Raw genomic sequence first — 16,258 nt, 5'->3', positions numbered from 1 at the left:
TGCCGGTTATCCCGAGAGCAAAATTAGAAGAATTCATTCTAGGAAGTCTCACTCTGGCCCTAATCATGCTTTTATGTATAAGGGTGAGACATCTAGCTCTAGGCAATCAACCCGTGCAAAATTGCCTAAAGAGAAAACTCCTAGTGCATCAAATGATCCTAACATGTCATTTAAAACTTTTAATGCATCTTATGTTTTAACTAACAAATCCGGCAAGGTAGTTGCCAAGTATGTTGGGGGCAAACACAAGGGATCAAAGACTTACGTTTGGGTACCCAAAGTTCTTGTATCTAATGTCAAAGGACCCAAAACCATTTGGGTACCTAAAGTCAAGAACTAAAATTGTTTTGTAGGTTTATGCATCCGGGGGCTCAAGTTGGATCATCGATAGCGGGTGCACAAACCACATGACAGGGGAGAAGAATATGTTCTCCTCCTACGAGAAAAACCAAGATCCCCAACGAGCTATCACATTCGGGGATGGAAATCAAGGTTTGGTCAAAGGATTGGGTAAAATTGCTATATCTCCTGACCATTCCATTTCAAATGTTTTTCTTGTTGATTCTTTAGATTACAACTTGCTTTCTGTTTCGCAATTATGTAAAATGGGCTACAATTGTCTTTTTACGGATACAGGTGTTACTGTCTTTAGAAGAAGTGATGATTCAATAGCATTTAAGGGAGTGTTGGAGGGTCAGCTATACTTAGTAGATTTTGATAGAGCTGAACTCGACACTTGCTTAATTGCTAAAACTAACATGGGCTAGCTCTGGCATCGCCGACTAGCACATGTTGGAATGAAGAATCTTCACAAGCTTCTAAAGGGAGAACACGTTTTGGGACTAACAAATGTTCATTTTGAGAAAGACAGGATTTGTAGCGCATGTCAAGCAGGGAAGCAAGTTGGTGTTCATCATCCACATAAGAACATCATGACGACTGACATGCCACTCGAGCTCCTACACATGGATCTATTTGGCCCGATTGCTTACATAAGCATCGGCGGGATTAAGTACTGTTTAGTTATTATGGATGATTATTCTCGCTTCACTTGGGTGTTCTTTTTGCAGGAAAAATCTCATACCCAAGAGACCTTAAAGGGATTCTTGAGACAGGCTCAAAACGAGTTCGGCTTAAGGATCAAGAAAATAAGAAGCGACAACGGGACGGAGTTCAAGAACTCACAAATTGAAGGCTTTCTTGAGGAGGAGGGCATCAAGCATGAGTTCTCTTCTCCCTACACCCCACAGCAAAATGGTGTAGTGGAGAGGAAGAATCGAACTCTATTGGACATGGCAAGAACCATGATTGATGAGTACAAGACTTCAGATCGGTTTTGGGCCGAGGCGGTCAACACCGCTTGCTACGCCATCAACCGGTTATATCTACATCGAATCCTCAAGAAGACATCATACGAACTCCTTACCGGTAAAAAGCTCAATGTTTCATATTTTAGAGTCTTTGGTAGCAAATGCTTTATTCTTGTTAAAAGAGGTAGAAAATCTAAATTTGCTCCTAAGGCTGTAGAAGGCTTTTTACTAGGTTATGATTCAAACACAAGGGCATATAGAGTCTTTAACAAGTCCTCTAGATTAGTTGAAGTCTCTTTGTGACATTGTGTTTGATGAAACTAACGGCTCTCAAGTAGAGCAAGTTGATCTTGATGAGATAGGTGATGAAGGGGCTCCGTGCGTCGCGCTAAGAAACATGTCCATTGGGGATGTGTGTCCTAAGGAATCCGAAGAGCCACCATAAGCACAAGATCAACCATCTTCCTCCAAACAAGCATCTCCACCAACTCAAGATGAGGATGAGGCTCAAAATAATGAAGAAGAAAATCAAGAAGTTGAGCCACCTCAAGAGGAGAGCAATGATCAAGGGGGAGATGCTCATGATCAAGATGAGGAAGATGAACAAGTTCCAAGACCGCCACACCTAAGAGTCCACCAAGCAATCCAACGAGATCACCCCATGAACACCATCCTCGGCGACATTCAAAAGGGGGTAACTACTAGATCTCATGTTGCACATTTTTGTGAGCATTACTCTTTTGTTTCCTCTATTGAACCACACAAGGTAGAGGAAGCACTTCAAGATTCGGATTGGGTGGTGGCGATACAAGAGGAGCTCAACAACTTCACTAGGAACGAGGTATGGCATTTAGTTCCACGTCCTAATCAAAATGTTGTAGGAACCAAGTGGGTCTTCCGCAACAAGCAAGATGAGCATGGTGTGGTTACAAGGAACAAAGCCTGACTTGTGGCCAAAGGATATTCACAAGTCGAAGGTTTGGATTTCGGTGAAACCTATGCACCCGTAGCTAGGCTTGAGTCAATTCGCATATTACTTGCCTATGCTACTTACCATGGCTTTAAGCTTTATCAAATGGACGTGAAAAGTGCCTTCCTCAACGGACCAATCAAGGAAGAGGTCTATGTTGAGCAACCTCCCGGCTTTGAAGATAGTGAGTATCCTAACCATGTTTATAAACTCTCTAAGGCGCTTTATGGGCTCAAGCAAGCCCCAAGAGCATGGTATGAATGCCTAAGAGATTTTCTTATCACTAATGGCTTCAAAGTCGGAAAGGCGGATCCTACTTTATTTACTAAAACTCTTGACAATGATTTGTTTGTATGCCAAATTTATGTTGATGATATTATATTTGGGTCTACTAACGAATCTACATGTGAGGAATTTAGTAGGATCATGACACAAAAATTCGAGATACCAATGATGGGGGAGTTGAAGTACTTCTTAGGATTTCAAGTGAGGCAAATCCAAGAAGGCACCTTCATTAGCCAAACGAAGTATATTCAAGACATTCTAAACAAGTTTGGAATGAAGGATGCCAAGCCCATCAAGACACCCATGGGAACCAATGGGCATCTCGACCTCGACATGGGAGGTAAATCTGTCGATCAAAAGGTATACCGGTCGATGATAGGCTCTTTACTCTATTTATGTGCATCTCGACCGGACATTATGCTTTCCGTATGCATGTGTGCAAGATTCCAAGCCGACCCTAAGGAAGCTCACCTTATGGCCGTAAAACGAATCTTGAGATATCTAGTTCATACTCCTAAGTTTGGGCTTTGGTACCCTCGGGGATCCACATTCGATTTGATTGGTTATTCGGATGCCGATTGGGCAGGGTGTAAAATTAATAGAAAGAGCACATCGGGGACATGCCAGTTCTTGGGAAGATCTCTGGTGTCTTGGGCTTCAAAGAAGCAAAATTCCGTAGCTCTTTCTACCGCCGAAGCCGAGTATATTGCCGCAGGCCATTGTTGCGCGCAATTGCTTTGGATGAGGCAAACCCTTAGGGACTATGGTTACAAATTAACTAAAGTTCCTCTTCTATGTGATAATGAGAGTGCAATCCGCATGGCGGATAATCCCGTTGAGCATAGCCGCACTAAACACATAGCCATTCGGTATCATTTCTTAAGGGATCACCAACAAAAGGGAGATATCGAGATTGCATATATTAACACCAAGGAACAATTAGCCGATATCTTTACCAAGCCACTAGATGAACAAACTTTTAACAAACTTAGGCATGAGCTAAATATTCTTGATTCTAGGAATTTCTTTTGATGTCTTGCATACAAAGCTCATAAATATACCTTTGATCATGTCTCTTTTATATGCTATGACTAATGTGTTTTCAAGTGAATTTCAAATCAAGTCATAGATTGAAAGGGATTTGGAGTCTTCGGCGAAGACAAAGGCTTCCACTCCACTTCATCAACTCATCCTTCGCCGTCGCTCTGAGCAACTCTCCGTCTTTGATATAATCTTTACTCATATTTTATTTGCTAAAGGGGGAGAAAGTAGTTAAAAAGGGCTTATATTTCACTCAAGTATCCGTTTTTGGCGATTTATGCCAAAGGGGGAGAAAGTATCAGCCCAAAGCAAAAGGACTGCACCACCACCGATTTCAAAAATATGTTCAAATGATGAAATTTTTCAATTGATATCTTATTGTATTCAAAAGGGGGGAGAAACTAGTATTTTCAAAATTGGTATCTTAAAACCCTCTTGAACACTAAGAGGAGGATTTTATTAAGGGGAAGTTTTGTTTTAGTCAAAGGAAAAGCATTTGAGACAAGGAGAGAAAATTTCAAATCTTGAAAATGCTTCTCAAAATCTTATTCATTTACCTTTGACTATTTGCAAAAGGACTTTGAAAAGAACTTACAAAAGAATTTGCAAAAACAAAACATGTGGTGGAAGCGTGGTCCAAAATGTTAAAAATATAAAGAAACAATCCATGCATATCTTATGAGAATATATTGGCTTCAATTCTAAGTAACCTTTGCACTTACATCAGGCAAACTAGCTCAATTATGCACTTCTACATTTGCTTTGGTTTGTGTTGGCATCAATCACCAAAAAGGGGGAGATTGAAAGGGAATTAGGCTCACACCTCTTTCCTAATTGATTTTGGTGGTTGAATTGCCTAACACAAATAATTGGACTAACTAGTTTGCTCTAGTCTATAAGTTCTACAGGTGCCAAAGGTTCACAATAAGCTAATAAAAAGACCAAGAAAGAGTTCAAACAAAGAGAGCAAAAGACATCCTAAAGGCACCCTAGTCTGGCGCACCGGACTGTCCGGTGTGCCACCGGACAGTGTCCGGTGCACCAGGGCACTCAACACTGAACTCGCCACCTTCGGGAAAAATAGAGGGCGCTCCGCTATAATTCACCGGACTGTCCGGTGTACCAGCGGAGCAACGGCTACTTCGCGCGCAACGGTCGTCTGCAACTGCATTCAATGCGCTATAGTGCGCGCCAGAGTCAGAGCACGCGTAGTTGGCGCACCGGACAGTTTACAGGACCTGTCCGGTGCACCACCGGACAGCCCAGAGGCCCCATGAGTCAGAGCTCCAACGGTCGAACCCCAATGGCTGGCTGACGTGGCTGGCGCACCGGACTGTCCGGTGCGCCATGCGACAGCAGTCTTCCAACAACCATTTTTGGTGGTTGGGGCTATAAATACCCCAACCACCCCACATTCAATATCATCCAAGTTTCTACACTTCTACAACTTACAAGAGCTATAGCATTCAATACAAGACACACCAAAGAGATCAAATCCTCTCCCAACTCCACACAAAGCTTTAGTGATTAGAGAGAGGGATTTGTTGTGTTCATTTAAGCTCTTGCCCTTGGATTGCTTCTTTTCTTTCTCCATTCTTGTGATCAAACTCAATTGTAACCAAGGCAAGAGACACCAATTGTGTGGTGGTCCTTGCGGGGACTTTGTGTCCCGTTTGATTGAGAAGAAGAAGCTCACTCGGTCTAGGTGACCGTTTGAGAGAGGGAAAGGGTTGAAAGAGACCCGGTCTTTGTGACCACCTCAACGGGGAGTAGGTTTACAAGAATCGAACCTCGGTAAAAAAATCATCGTGTCTCGCTCTTTATTTGCTCACGATTTGTTTTGCACCCTCTTTCTCGGACTCGTTTACATTTCTAACGCTAATCCGGCTTGTAGTTGTGCTTAAGTTTATAAATTTCAGATTCGCCCTATTCACCCCCCCTCTAGGCGACTTTCACCCACCGACCCCGGAGCAACCCCTGAACTCTTCTCCTCGACGGGATCTACTCGGAGGTGAGTTCTAGGGTTCTTCACGGAGAAGAAGACCCTGCGCCATCGCAGACAGTCTAGCTCCAGGCATGGACCGTCCGAAAGCGTGCAGAAAAGGAGCTGGTCCTGCATCCAAATCGCGGACCGTTCGACGCAGGGCCGTGGACCGTCCGCATCTCCGCAGATAGCACCGCCAGGTGATTCACTCCAAGTGTTTAGCACCAGATCAGCGCCAACAATTTTGTTTGCATCATTCTTTGTCAATATTAAATAATGTTTAAATTGTTATTTCACGATCGCCACATATGTTATAAAAACATTGATACTTATATTTATCTTAGCATAATACATGCTTTATTCAAAAAAATAATATATGTGGCAATTTTGAGCCGAGTTATTTGTCCAAGCAATCTATTGCTATTTTTAAAGGCTTGCTCTTTCCCATATGGTTTTTTTTATCTTCATCAAAGTTATAAATAATTTGAAGACCCACAAGATTTTTCTCTCTCTATGTTGTGCTTGGACGGCATGACATTGCGCCACCGTGTATATGTGTGCGCGTGTTTGTGAATATTGCTTATTATCCAATAGGTATAGATTAGATTTGAGAGGATGAAAAATAAACATTGACGTACAGTATAGTTTTAGCCATGAACAAGCATGGATTTGTCGTGTGCAGTCCCAGTGGCAGGTATACTTCAAGCAAACGAAACTAGCAATCACCCAGCACAGTTTTCCTGAATCCTGAACAACCTAAAGAACAGAGCATCAAATCGATGGACGGATGAAGGTCGATCGACAGCTCTCTCCACCTCCACTCCGATCTCGGAGGACGAACATCTCGTCCCAATCTCAAACCCCACTGGGGCTACACGCATTTCCCGGTGCCGATGACCAAAAAGCAGGCGGCAGCACCACCAGCAGCCCCTGCGGCCCTGCGCTGCGCCTCAGGCCTCATCACGCTAGTGCACATCACTCGCTCTACAGTGCGTCTACAGCATCCAGCAGGGTCTCCTGTACTGTGCACCGAATCATCAAAAGGGCAAGGGCACGCAGTGGTGCTTACCGGCTGGTCGCCCGTCATGGATGCTGGATGGAGGAGGCACCAGGCAGGCAGCCATTCAGCCAGCCAGCCTGGGCAGCTGGACAGGCATGGATGGATGCAATGAACAATGGCTCGCTGCAGTGCAGGCTGGGCGAGCGAATAGGGGATGGCTCTTTTGCAGGCAGGTCGGCCGGCCGGCCGGTGGCAGCTGCTGCTGCGGCCAAAGGGTGGGGGGGAAAAAGGCTGGTGCCGCCTCCTGGGAACGTATGATTGTATTTCTGCCGCCGCTAGCTGTTGCCGTCGTGATGAGCGCTGGAATACTACGCCGGGAGTAGAGAAACGATCAATGATTCTTGGAGCAGGGACAGGGTACGTACAGGTACAGCCATGGCGGTAAGTACCAGTACGTTACGTACCTTTTCCTTTCATGTATATACAGAGAAGTTCCTTGTTGCAACTTGCTAAAACTTGTTCAGTACAAGTTTCTTCTTCTTAAAGCTACCACAGCGTGAAGTAATTTCAGCTTTGTTCTTCTCAATCTCGATGTGAATGCACGTTTCTGAAGATGCTTTCGACAAATGCAATGCAGAGCACAGATTCTAGCGCAGCTTTACCACAGGCTAGAACCTGGGCCAACGATGGCGAATGTTCAAATTCAATTATTCGCAGACTGGAAACAGCATTCTGTAAGATTGCAGACACAGATTTCGAATCTAAATGTGCAGCCTCACGACCTGTTTGTAAATTAATATAACCGAACCATACAATGCAACAACGGGCACACAAACAGTGAAGTGCAGTGCAGCAGTATGACGTATGAACAACAAACAGGCGATACTCGCAGTAATCCTCGACGGATACTGGCTTCTTCTATCACATGATGATATGCATCAGCGGCGCACCAAATCCATCCACACCACACACCACAGCGCTTTTCACGATCCAAGGAAGGTGAAAGTTACAAAGCCAAGTTAAAAAGGGAAGCAAAAGAAGAACTGAAGTGACAAAAAACAGGAGATCAGTCTCAAATGACAAACTACGAGGTAAATGCCCCCCCCTCACGCTTTGAGGATTAGCATAGTAGCCCATATGCCCACTTCTATGGCTGCGGGCCGCCGTCTTGTTGCAGTTTTCCATGGTCAGAACTCAGAAAGCTCACACAAGGCGGATGCTTGGATGGCGCACTACAATTGAGCCGAGATCATCCCGCAGGTTGCCGAAACCGTCGTAGGCGCCGTGGTTCTCAACCCTAGGGCTGCTCCCTGTACTGCTGGAGACCGATCCGAAGGCGGTCGTCTTCTGCAGAACGCCCACAGGGGAGGACTCCATCCCGTGGCTTGAATCCCAGTAGTCGGTGAGAAGGTTCAGAGGCGCCGACAGGTAATTTCTCGCTTCCACGTTGCCGTTCTTGGCCAGAACCTCCCCCAACGGACCGCCCATCGAAGAGTCACGGAACATCGTCGCCCAGGTTGCTTCTAGCTGGCTAGCCTCGTCTCTGTTCGCCGCAATGCCGAGACCAGTCGGGCTGTACTCGCGGCTCAGCTTCAGAGGCGACAGCATCAGCTTCTCGTGGATGGGGGATGTGGAGGCCGACGATAGCTCGGAGGATGCCATGGGAGCAGATATGGAGAGCTGTGACCTCTGAGCCTGCATGTCTTCAGCTTCGGGCCATGAAAGGCCTCCCTGGGCAGGCGTCCTGGGCCAGTCCACGAAGTGTTGCAGGGAGGCTGGGTTCTGGTGTTCGTTCATACTCTGTGAGCCGAGCAGGTTGACGTTCTCCAAGGAACTGTGAGGGGAACTCATCAGTGAATCCGATGAAACGAGGCCGAACTCTAGCCTTGAGCTGGTCACTTCAAAAGGATTGGTGTTTTGTTTCGAGAATGGGAACACGCTGCCTGTGTTTCCTGTGTTCATGGAAGTCAGCATCGAGAGGTTGTCGGAGTCCTGCATGTTTTCGCTCTCATTCTGTTTGTTCACCAGTTCCCTGCATGGATCATTCAGCAGTGGGATTAGTTAGCATGTACATCAAAGAGCGACTGAAATTTGAGGGCCCATGAACATGTTCATGTTTGCAAATTCATGGAAACACTTGTATATAGATTGAAGACTTTGGGATGGAACTCGATACTGTAAACACAACACCTACAGCCCTACACTACACTACCAGCACCTGGACAAGTATCACAATATCACATCAGAGAAGTCCAGTGTCACACTAGGGCAGCTGGAAGAATGTAGGAGAAAGCAAATAAACATTCAATCTAGCGCCAGTTTGACGAAAGCAGATAGTTTGGCTAGCAAGACCAAGACTAGACGACATATTCCTTACGTGTTACAGCATTTCGAGCACAAGCAGAGCAGAAGAAAATACCTGTTATATTGCAGAGAGCAAGGGTCAGTCGCACCCGTGGCGTAGCTCTTCGCCGGCAGCTGGTGCTGATTGACAGTGAGGCCAGCAGCAGGAGCTCCGGCGCCGGCCAGAGCAGCAGGCTGGGCAGCAGCAGCAGCCGCCGCCGCCACCGCGGACATGGCTTTCGCGGCATGGCCAGGCTGGCCTTCCACATGCTTTCTTGAACGATGGCGTCCCCGGTTCATGTGTCGCTCGCAGTACTTCTGGTCGGCGACCGCGTCCCTGGAGCACCGCCATTTCTTGCCGTCCGTCCGGCGGCACCGCCCAGGCTCCAGATCCGCATTGCCGGAGTAGCCCAGCTGGAAAGAGCCCCACCCCACTGCGCCCAACACGCAACAGCGCCAAATCAAGATCCGGAAAAGAAACAATCGACACGGCTTTTAGCATATCGATGTGCATGATGGAACTGAAGCTAGCCCAAAAAGCACACTCTCGGTCGCTTTGCTTTTGCGCTCGGTTCCCCACTCTTTCTTGGCTTACATGTGCTCGTGCCGAAGTATGAAGGCGGGTAGGGAGACGCTGCGAGGCTCCTCCTGATGGGGATGAGGAGGCTGTGAGGTATGGGGCTGTTCGCGGCCAGGTACTTGTAGATCAGGGCCTGGTGTTCGAGCTCGATCCACTGGGACGGCGTGAATGGGGCCCTCACCCTGGCCATTGCCCCCTGCATGCTGGTGCTCAAGCTCACCGAGCTCAATCCTGCGGGGAGCAAACAGGCAGGCATAGTTAGGAGAGATGAGCAGCAAAACGGTGGAAGCCAACAAGGCGCAGCCAAAAACATGTGTACTGCTTCATAGAGATGACCGCCGAGATGCAAGCGTTTCCTAAACACGATCCTAGGGCAGGATAAAAGGCAAGCAAAAAAAGACACAAAAACCTGGAACGGAGCGCCTGCATGCAAGGATCAGAAACCTGATAAGCAGCACAGATTTATAGGTGATGTCCATAGCAAGCCGACCAAGGACCACACTGTTGGGTCCCGACAGTGAACTTGAATCGCGAGGCTCCATTGTATTCTTGAGACTTTCTTGCGTGCATTCATGCTCTTTTAGCTGTTTCTTGGTTTTTAGGTTTCTGAGTGAGAAAGGGGTGAAGGTATAGGTCCGAGGTAGATCACGCCATTCTTTTTCATTCTTCCTCTAATAAGAACTAGTAGTCGTATTATCAGCAGGCGGCGTGACAAAAAGGAATCCACACGATCGCGGCGCCGTTGAGGACAAGAAAAGCGTTGGCGGATGTCAGCAAAAAGAAGTGCAAACTTATGTCGATACATATCACGGATGATTCAATAAAGCTTTTTTTAAAATACTATTTAAAACCATTTCTTTTTTCCAGAGGTGGAAGAACTTTTACAGTCGTCACTAATCTAAATCTCCAGAAGACGAAAAGAGAGAGGAAAACCCCATACAAAGATCATTGGCAGGTTAAAAGAGTCAACACTGGTCATGAAAACCCCATGAATCTAGAGTAGATGCACTAAATAACTGAAGCTAGAAGAAAGAAGAAGAGGAGAAGAAACGGAAGAGGGCACAGATCAGCTTAAGGATAAGCAGTAGTCAGTCAGTAGACATAACCAAGTAAAAATAAATAAATCTGTAGCTACGAGACCAAGAGCAAAGAGAGAAAGCAGGGTGAATCGAATCGAACCGAAAAGCAATAATACTGGAGAAGAAGTGGATAGCAAGCTTTTCAATCACCAAAATCCAATCAACAAGCAACGGGAAAAAAAGAAGTAAGCTTTGCAGCAGCAAGCGGCACCGCCACAACAAGCAGTAGCACGGGTACGCCGTCGCCGTGCTCGCGCTCACCTGAGCAAGAGGCCGGGGTCCCGTAGTACAGCGGCATGGCCCCGCCGCCATCAGCCGCAGCGGTGGAGGAGGCGCACGAGGCCGCGGCGGCGGCGGCGGCGGACGAGAAGCTGAGCATCTGCTCCCCGCCGTGGCCGGGACTGCACGAGCCCAGCAGGAACGGCGCCGCCGCCGCCTTGGTGGCAGCCGCCACGTCCCCGGCGACGACGGGCGCTGTCCCTGTCCTGGGCTGCTTGGCCCTGCCGCCGCCCCACACGTCGTCGTCTCCCCCCGCCGCATTGGGCCCCCGCCCGTGCTTGAGCAGCCTGCTAGATCCGCCGCCGAGCAGGCCCAGCTCCGAGGCGCCCGCGTCCATCACCACCGACCCGCCCAGGTCCATCGTCGCGCCCCCGCCCGCTCGCCGTGCTGTGTGCCCCCGCGCTAGTGCTGCTCGCGTCCATGCGGCGCGGGATGGGAAGCGTGGGAGTGGGGCGGAGGAGGAGGAGGCGGCGGCATTGCTTTGAGTTGTGCTCTGGTTCTAGTGGTATAGCTTGGCTAGCTGCTGCTGCCTGCTGGTGAGTGTGTATGTGTGCTCGGTGGGTGCATGGTGGTGGCCTTGGGTTTTACTTACGGGGGCCGTGGGGAGGGGTGGTTGCGGCCTGCGCTCGGGAAACCAGGCTGGTTTTTCTTTTGGAGGCAGGCGCAGGCACGGCGAGAGGAGGGGAGGCGCAGTAAAGACAGCTACTAGTAGTAGCTGGAGGAGTGGGGCGGCAGGATAAAATAGGTAAGTGCGGTGAAAATTTTAGGGGCGTTTCCGTTTCACCCTACCAGCAGAATTGGATGAGGGCGGTGCAGAGGAGGGAGAGACGGTAAAACATGGTGGATGGTATCGGTGGTAGTAGCCTGGCCAGGACTAGGAGAGAGCTATCCTTTGCCCTTTGGTTCTTGCCACTGCGGTAAAAAAGAAGGGGGGTCTTTGATGGCCATCTGATATTTTTACCGTTTTGCCAATTGAGGAGGGGAGGCATCTTTGCAGGGTAAAGTGTTGCGAGAGATGTTACCACACAGGATTGGGATTTCGATGGTACATGTTAGATGGGGACGTTATTGCCTGTTTCCATGTTCGGGACAGGGCCGCTGAAAGGTGATGTATACGCCTACTCCCAAAGTGTGACCCTTCTCGGCCTCTCACCGTCTCCTGTCACCACTCACCACTCACCACTCGGACTCGGTTCCACGGAGCTTTCGAAGAACGATCCCAAACCAAACCATGCATGCTGCCACACCACACAGGCACTGTAGCTGTACAAGGAAGCCCTCTCAGGCCTCAGGGCACTGCTCACACAGTGTGGGGATTTCTCGGTAGAGCCAGTGGTGCTGCCGGCCGGCCGGCTGCCCCGCCTGCCTTACACAGTCACAGGGGACACCGCGCGCTAGATCATCAGTAAGGCGGTGACACGATCTATAGCCATAGCGAATTATTGGCGCTGGATTCCGCCGGCCCGGGCCCCTGCAGCCGCTTGCTGTTGGAGATTAGGTCGCGAGTCGTAGACTCGTAGGCCACGCAATTACTCTAGTATTGTATGTATATCGCAACCCAGTTTGCGTGTGTGCGCGCGCGCGCGTCTCGTGCAGTGCAACACGCGCCGTAGCTAACTTTGCGGCTTGGAGCAACGCGGCAAAGGATTGGGGTTGCACGCGCTCTGGACCAGCTCGAAACTAAGGATGTGTTTCGTTAATAAGCAGAGTAGAACAGAGCGACTCAATTTTATTTTCTAAATGTTTGGTTTTTTAAAAAAGAGTGTAGTGTCTTCTGGAGTCTATATATGAAATTTATCATAAATATTGTAATGCTTCTGCTCCACAAAAATGATCGGATGCGAGTGCTCTCTCGGATGCAAGTGTTATCCTCTATTCTCTCCCCTCCATACTTATATGACTGTGCGGGCGGGCATGTGCTTCGCACGTGGCGACGACGCATTCCATCGTGTACCGAATCGATCGAACCGACACGGCTTCGTCAAGACGTGATCCAGTCAAGGCACATCAGCTCAGCTCCCGCTTGCTCGGTCCCTGGTACTCCAGTCCAGTCCCAAATAGTATACGCGAGGCTGGGCGGCGGCGTCCTCCCGTCCCGACGACCGCCGGGGCCGCGTGCATTTTCATCAGTTCAGTTCAGCCTCCTCCCCCCCCCCCCCCCCCAACAATGGACGTCGTGGTTATTACAACCGCTACATCGATGCTACTGCTAGATTGGAGCAGAGTACAGTATCCTAATCCTGGGCGCGCGCCGTTCATCGGTCGACCCGTGGTGGTTGGCCTGTGAGCTTCTTCTTCTTTTTTTGTTTACCTGGAGTAAAATGGCATCGCATCGGTAACTTGCCTATCAGTAAGTACGCGAGGGAATGTCTCCGCGCGACTGACCAGTAAGTAATAAGTAGTGGCCTCGGCTCTACGACGCTACGGGGTCAACTCTGGATCACCCAACGGTACCAAGCGGTTTTTAGTGCTGCAACAAAAAAAAAAGTTAACACATCTTGGCTAACAGCTCTCACAGTCTTGGGCACTCCAGCAGCAGGGGCCTTGAGCCACATCGACTTTTCCAGCCGCTAGCTGGACAATGAACTCGTCCCCAGCAGTAACAGTAACGCGGCTTAACTTCTGTCTGTGTTAACCGCGTGGTAAAAAAAACAACGGAGCGGCCTAAAAATCTTCGCCACATGACATAATCATAGCGCCTGGCATAAACAACACACAGCAGTGCGGTGGGAGGGGAGGGGGCGCTATGATCCAAAATAAATACTCGTGCACACACACCACACGCGCATGCCAGCTGTTCCGCCTCTCTCTCCCTCTCTACCAGTCCCCAGTCCCCACCCACCAAACTCATTCCCATCTATGCTATTCTCACGCGACGGTAAAAAAAAAAGAAGGGAAGAGAGGGGGGGGGCAAAGAAAACGGAATCAAAACCCGCGCACGCTTTGTTTACGCGCCTCCGCGACGTACAGTACTTGCCGCGGTTGAAAAGAAAAAAGAAAAGCCGTCTCGATGGCCCAAGGGGCACGGCCAGGCCGGGCCGGGCCGGCTCACGTGACCTCCGCGGAGCATCACGAGCACGGGGGGTTTTGTTTAATGCCCGATTAGGCTCGCAGTCGCATCAGCCTAGTCGGGGTTTGTCCCGGAGCTCTTTCTCTCTCATTGTTGGGGGCGGTCGTGATCTCGGTCAAAGAGGCGCTCAGATTCTAGCGGAGGGCGGGCGGGCGGGGCCCAGCTAGCTCCTTGCCTGTTACTTATACTTGTATAGCGATCTGGTGCGTGGCGCTGTAGTCTAGTAGTACTATTTTAGATATAACTTTGAGGTCACGCATAAATAAAACGTACAGTGCTTGTCTAGGGCGAGATAAAATATAGGGTCCACTCCTTGGCGCAGGACATGCCTTTTATGTTTAATTGATATTACTTATGTTCTCAAATATTTATCATCTTTGCTAATTTATTTTAGAATTAAATGTCGATAAATAAAAAAGAACTGATGGAGTGTATATGTCACTGCGGGAGAGTTGGCAAAAGAAACTTGGCCATTTTTCTCTGTTTTCTTTTGTAGCACATTTTGTTCGCGCGGACGACCTTCTAGGGACGTACTGTGTATATATATATATATATATAGTTGATTTCTCGTAGAGGCAAAGCAAAAACAAAAAAAACGTACTAGCATGTGCTGTAAACGTTTTTTTTTTTTGGTCTTGGACGGGATGACTCGAGATCTATGGATACATGCGTGTTGATATATGTGCATCAAATTTAGGACTGCACACACAAATGTTTTGATCGGCGCGTGGGTGGTAGGAGCGGCGAGTGAGTTTGTCTGGCTGGTATTTTGCCCTTCTGAGGCCAATGCAATGCAAGTGCGTACTAGCTCCTCGGTGCTCCTAGTATATATACAACTTGGTACTAGTATTCTTTAATTTCTAGAATTGGTGAGTGCCAGACCTTCCGGTCCGATCCGCTCGCTGCCTGCAGCTCACCCACCCCGCGCGCGCGGAGATCTCGATTGCGTGATGCAGCACGTTTCGGGAAAAAAAGGGAAATCTCTAAGCATAACAAACGACTCGAAATGGCATCCGCATGCCTTCGTCGCTTCGCGGTGGAGGGAGGGAGACTCGATCACTCGAGAGGGAGCGAGATCCAGCGGAGCGCGGGTGGGTAGGACCGTAGGACTAGGATCACATCACATCACTGTGCCGTTCTAACGCGCGGCATGCGCGCGCAAGGCCCTGCCTGCACACCAGTACCTGCGCCTGCGTGCGCATGGACCCCGCCCCCCTACAGATCTCTCACGCATGCATGCATCTTCTTCTTCTTCTGGCGTGTGCGTGTGTGTGTGGCGGGGAGTGGTTCAGCCGGCCGGCCGTCGGCCCAATTATGAGACCGTATCCTGTGCCCAAGGAGGGCTGCTGCTCCCATGAGCAAAATCAATCCAGACCACACCCTCCACATCCAATGGTGCTGCGTCAGGGGGGTTTTTGTAAAATGTACAGAGCAAGAGTGGAGAGGCTTCTTTGCAAAATAGACGCAACACCGTTGGATGTGAAGGATGCGGTCTGGATTGATTTTGCTCATGGGAGCAGCAGGGCCTCTTGCGCACAGGATACGGTCTCCCCAATTATGCACCCCTTTATCCATCGGAAACCCCTTTTTCCCCTTCCCCGTCCTGCGGTCCCTCCTTAAGCCTTTTCTCTCTTCAGCAAACAAAACGCCTCGCGCGCATGCCCACTCTGTCGCGCTGCACGATACAGTAGTACTCGGGTGGTCGTAGCGGTGACGGTGGGAAAAAAATCAAAAACAACAAAAGAAGAAGCAGGTGGTGGACCTTGCTGGCAAAATGAGTGGACACGAGACAAAGCGTGCATATGGCGGAGCTGCAGCTGCGTCTGGTAGTAGAATGCGAGAACGTTTGATCCCGTTCCCGTGCATGCGCGCGGGGATGAGGAGCTGCGGGGAGGTACGTAGGCCCACGTACGGCGTCATGATGCGCCGGCCGGTCGAGCGAACCGGAACGGAACGGGAGATGTCGTCACAGCCAGCGCCTCCGTCAGTCGGCAGCACGGAACGATGTGCATGCATGCATGCACGCACGTGAGGAGAGAAACGTACGCAGATCTATCTATCTATCTGTTATCCCACTGGCGTTTACTACTGCCAGTGACAACCGTTCTTACCACTCTCGTGAAATTCTCCGGGCCATTTCCTCTTCCCTCCACGCTTACTCACGGCCATTTATGGCCAAGCTAAGCTGGACCCAGCGGCTCACTCGATCACCGTACGCGCGTCATGTGGACGAACACTGTAACGGCCGGCCGGGGAGCATGCGGCACGCAAGAGCAGTGGAGATCGAGGCATAGACCCTACTAGTCCCTAGAGCGAT

At 49.3% G+C, this 16,258-nt stretch overlaps 1 protein-coding gene across 2 annotated transcripts; it reads right to left on the bottom strand.

Moving 5' to 3' along the window:
- Positions 1-7,346: 7,346 nt before the first annotated feature.
- LOC100285734 (uncharacterized) lies at positions 7,347-11,422 on the bottom strand. 2 transcript variants are annotated; one of them, NM_001158625.1, is made up of 4 exons: positions 10,854-11,422; positions 9,529-9,744; positions 9,010-9,367; positions 7,347-8,622 (listed from the first exon to the last, which is right to left on the bottom strand). In NM_001158625.1, the coding sequence occupies exons 1-4, from the start codon at positions 11,230-11,232 to the stop codon at positions 7,794-7,796; spliced, it is 1,782 nt and encodes a 593-aa protein (NP_001152097.1). In that variant the 5' UTR covers positions 11,233-11,422; the 3' UTR covers positions 7,347-7,793. The 2 variants fall into 2 exon arrangements, with proteins under 2 accessions (NP_001152097.1, XP_020408905.1); XM_020553316.3 differs by lacking the exon at positions 10,854-11,422 and adding an exon at positions 9,923-10,818 and having other exon boundaries at positions 7,429-8,622.
- Between the last annotated feature and the right edge of the window lie 4,836 nt (positions 11,423-16,258).

Source organism: Zea mays, chromosome 1 (assembly GCF_902167145.1).
Source record: "Zea mays cultivar B73 chromosome 1, Zm-B73-REFERENCE-NAM-5.0, whole genome shotgun sequence".
In the NCBI taxonomy this organism is placed as follows: domain Eukaryota; kingdom Viridiplantae; phylum Streptophyta; class Magnoliopsida; order Poales; family Poaceae; genus Zea; species Zea mays.
This window is presented reverse-complemented; position numbering and strand designations above follow the sequence as displayed.

Coding starts and splice junctions, on each gene's coding strand:
- LOC100285734 (NM_001158625.1), bottom strand. CDS start 11,232: ATGGACCTGGGCGGGTCGGTGGTGATGGACGCGGGCGCCTCGGAGCTG. Junction 9,368..9,528: donor ATACTTCGGCACGAGCACAT/GTAAGCCAAGAA, acceptor TGTTGGGCGCAG/TGGGGTGGGGCTCTTTCCAG. Junction 8,623..9,009: donor TGCTCTCTGCAATATAACAG/GTATTTTCTTCT, acceptor TGATCCATGCAG/GGAACTGGTGAACAAACAGA.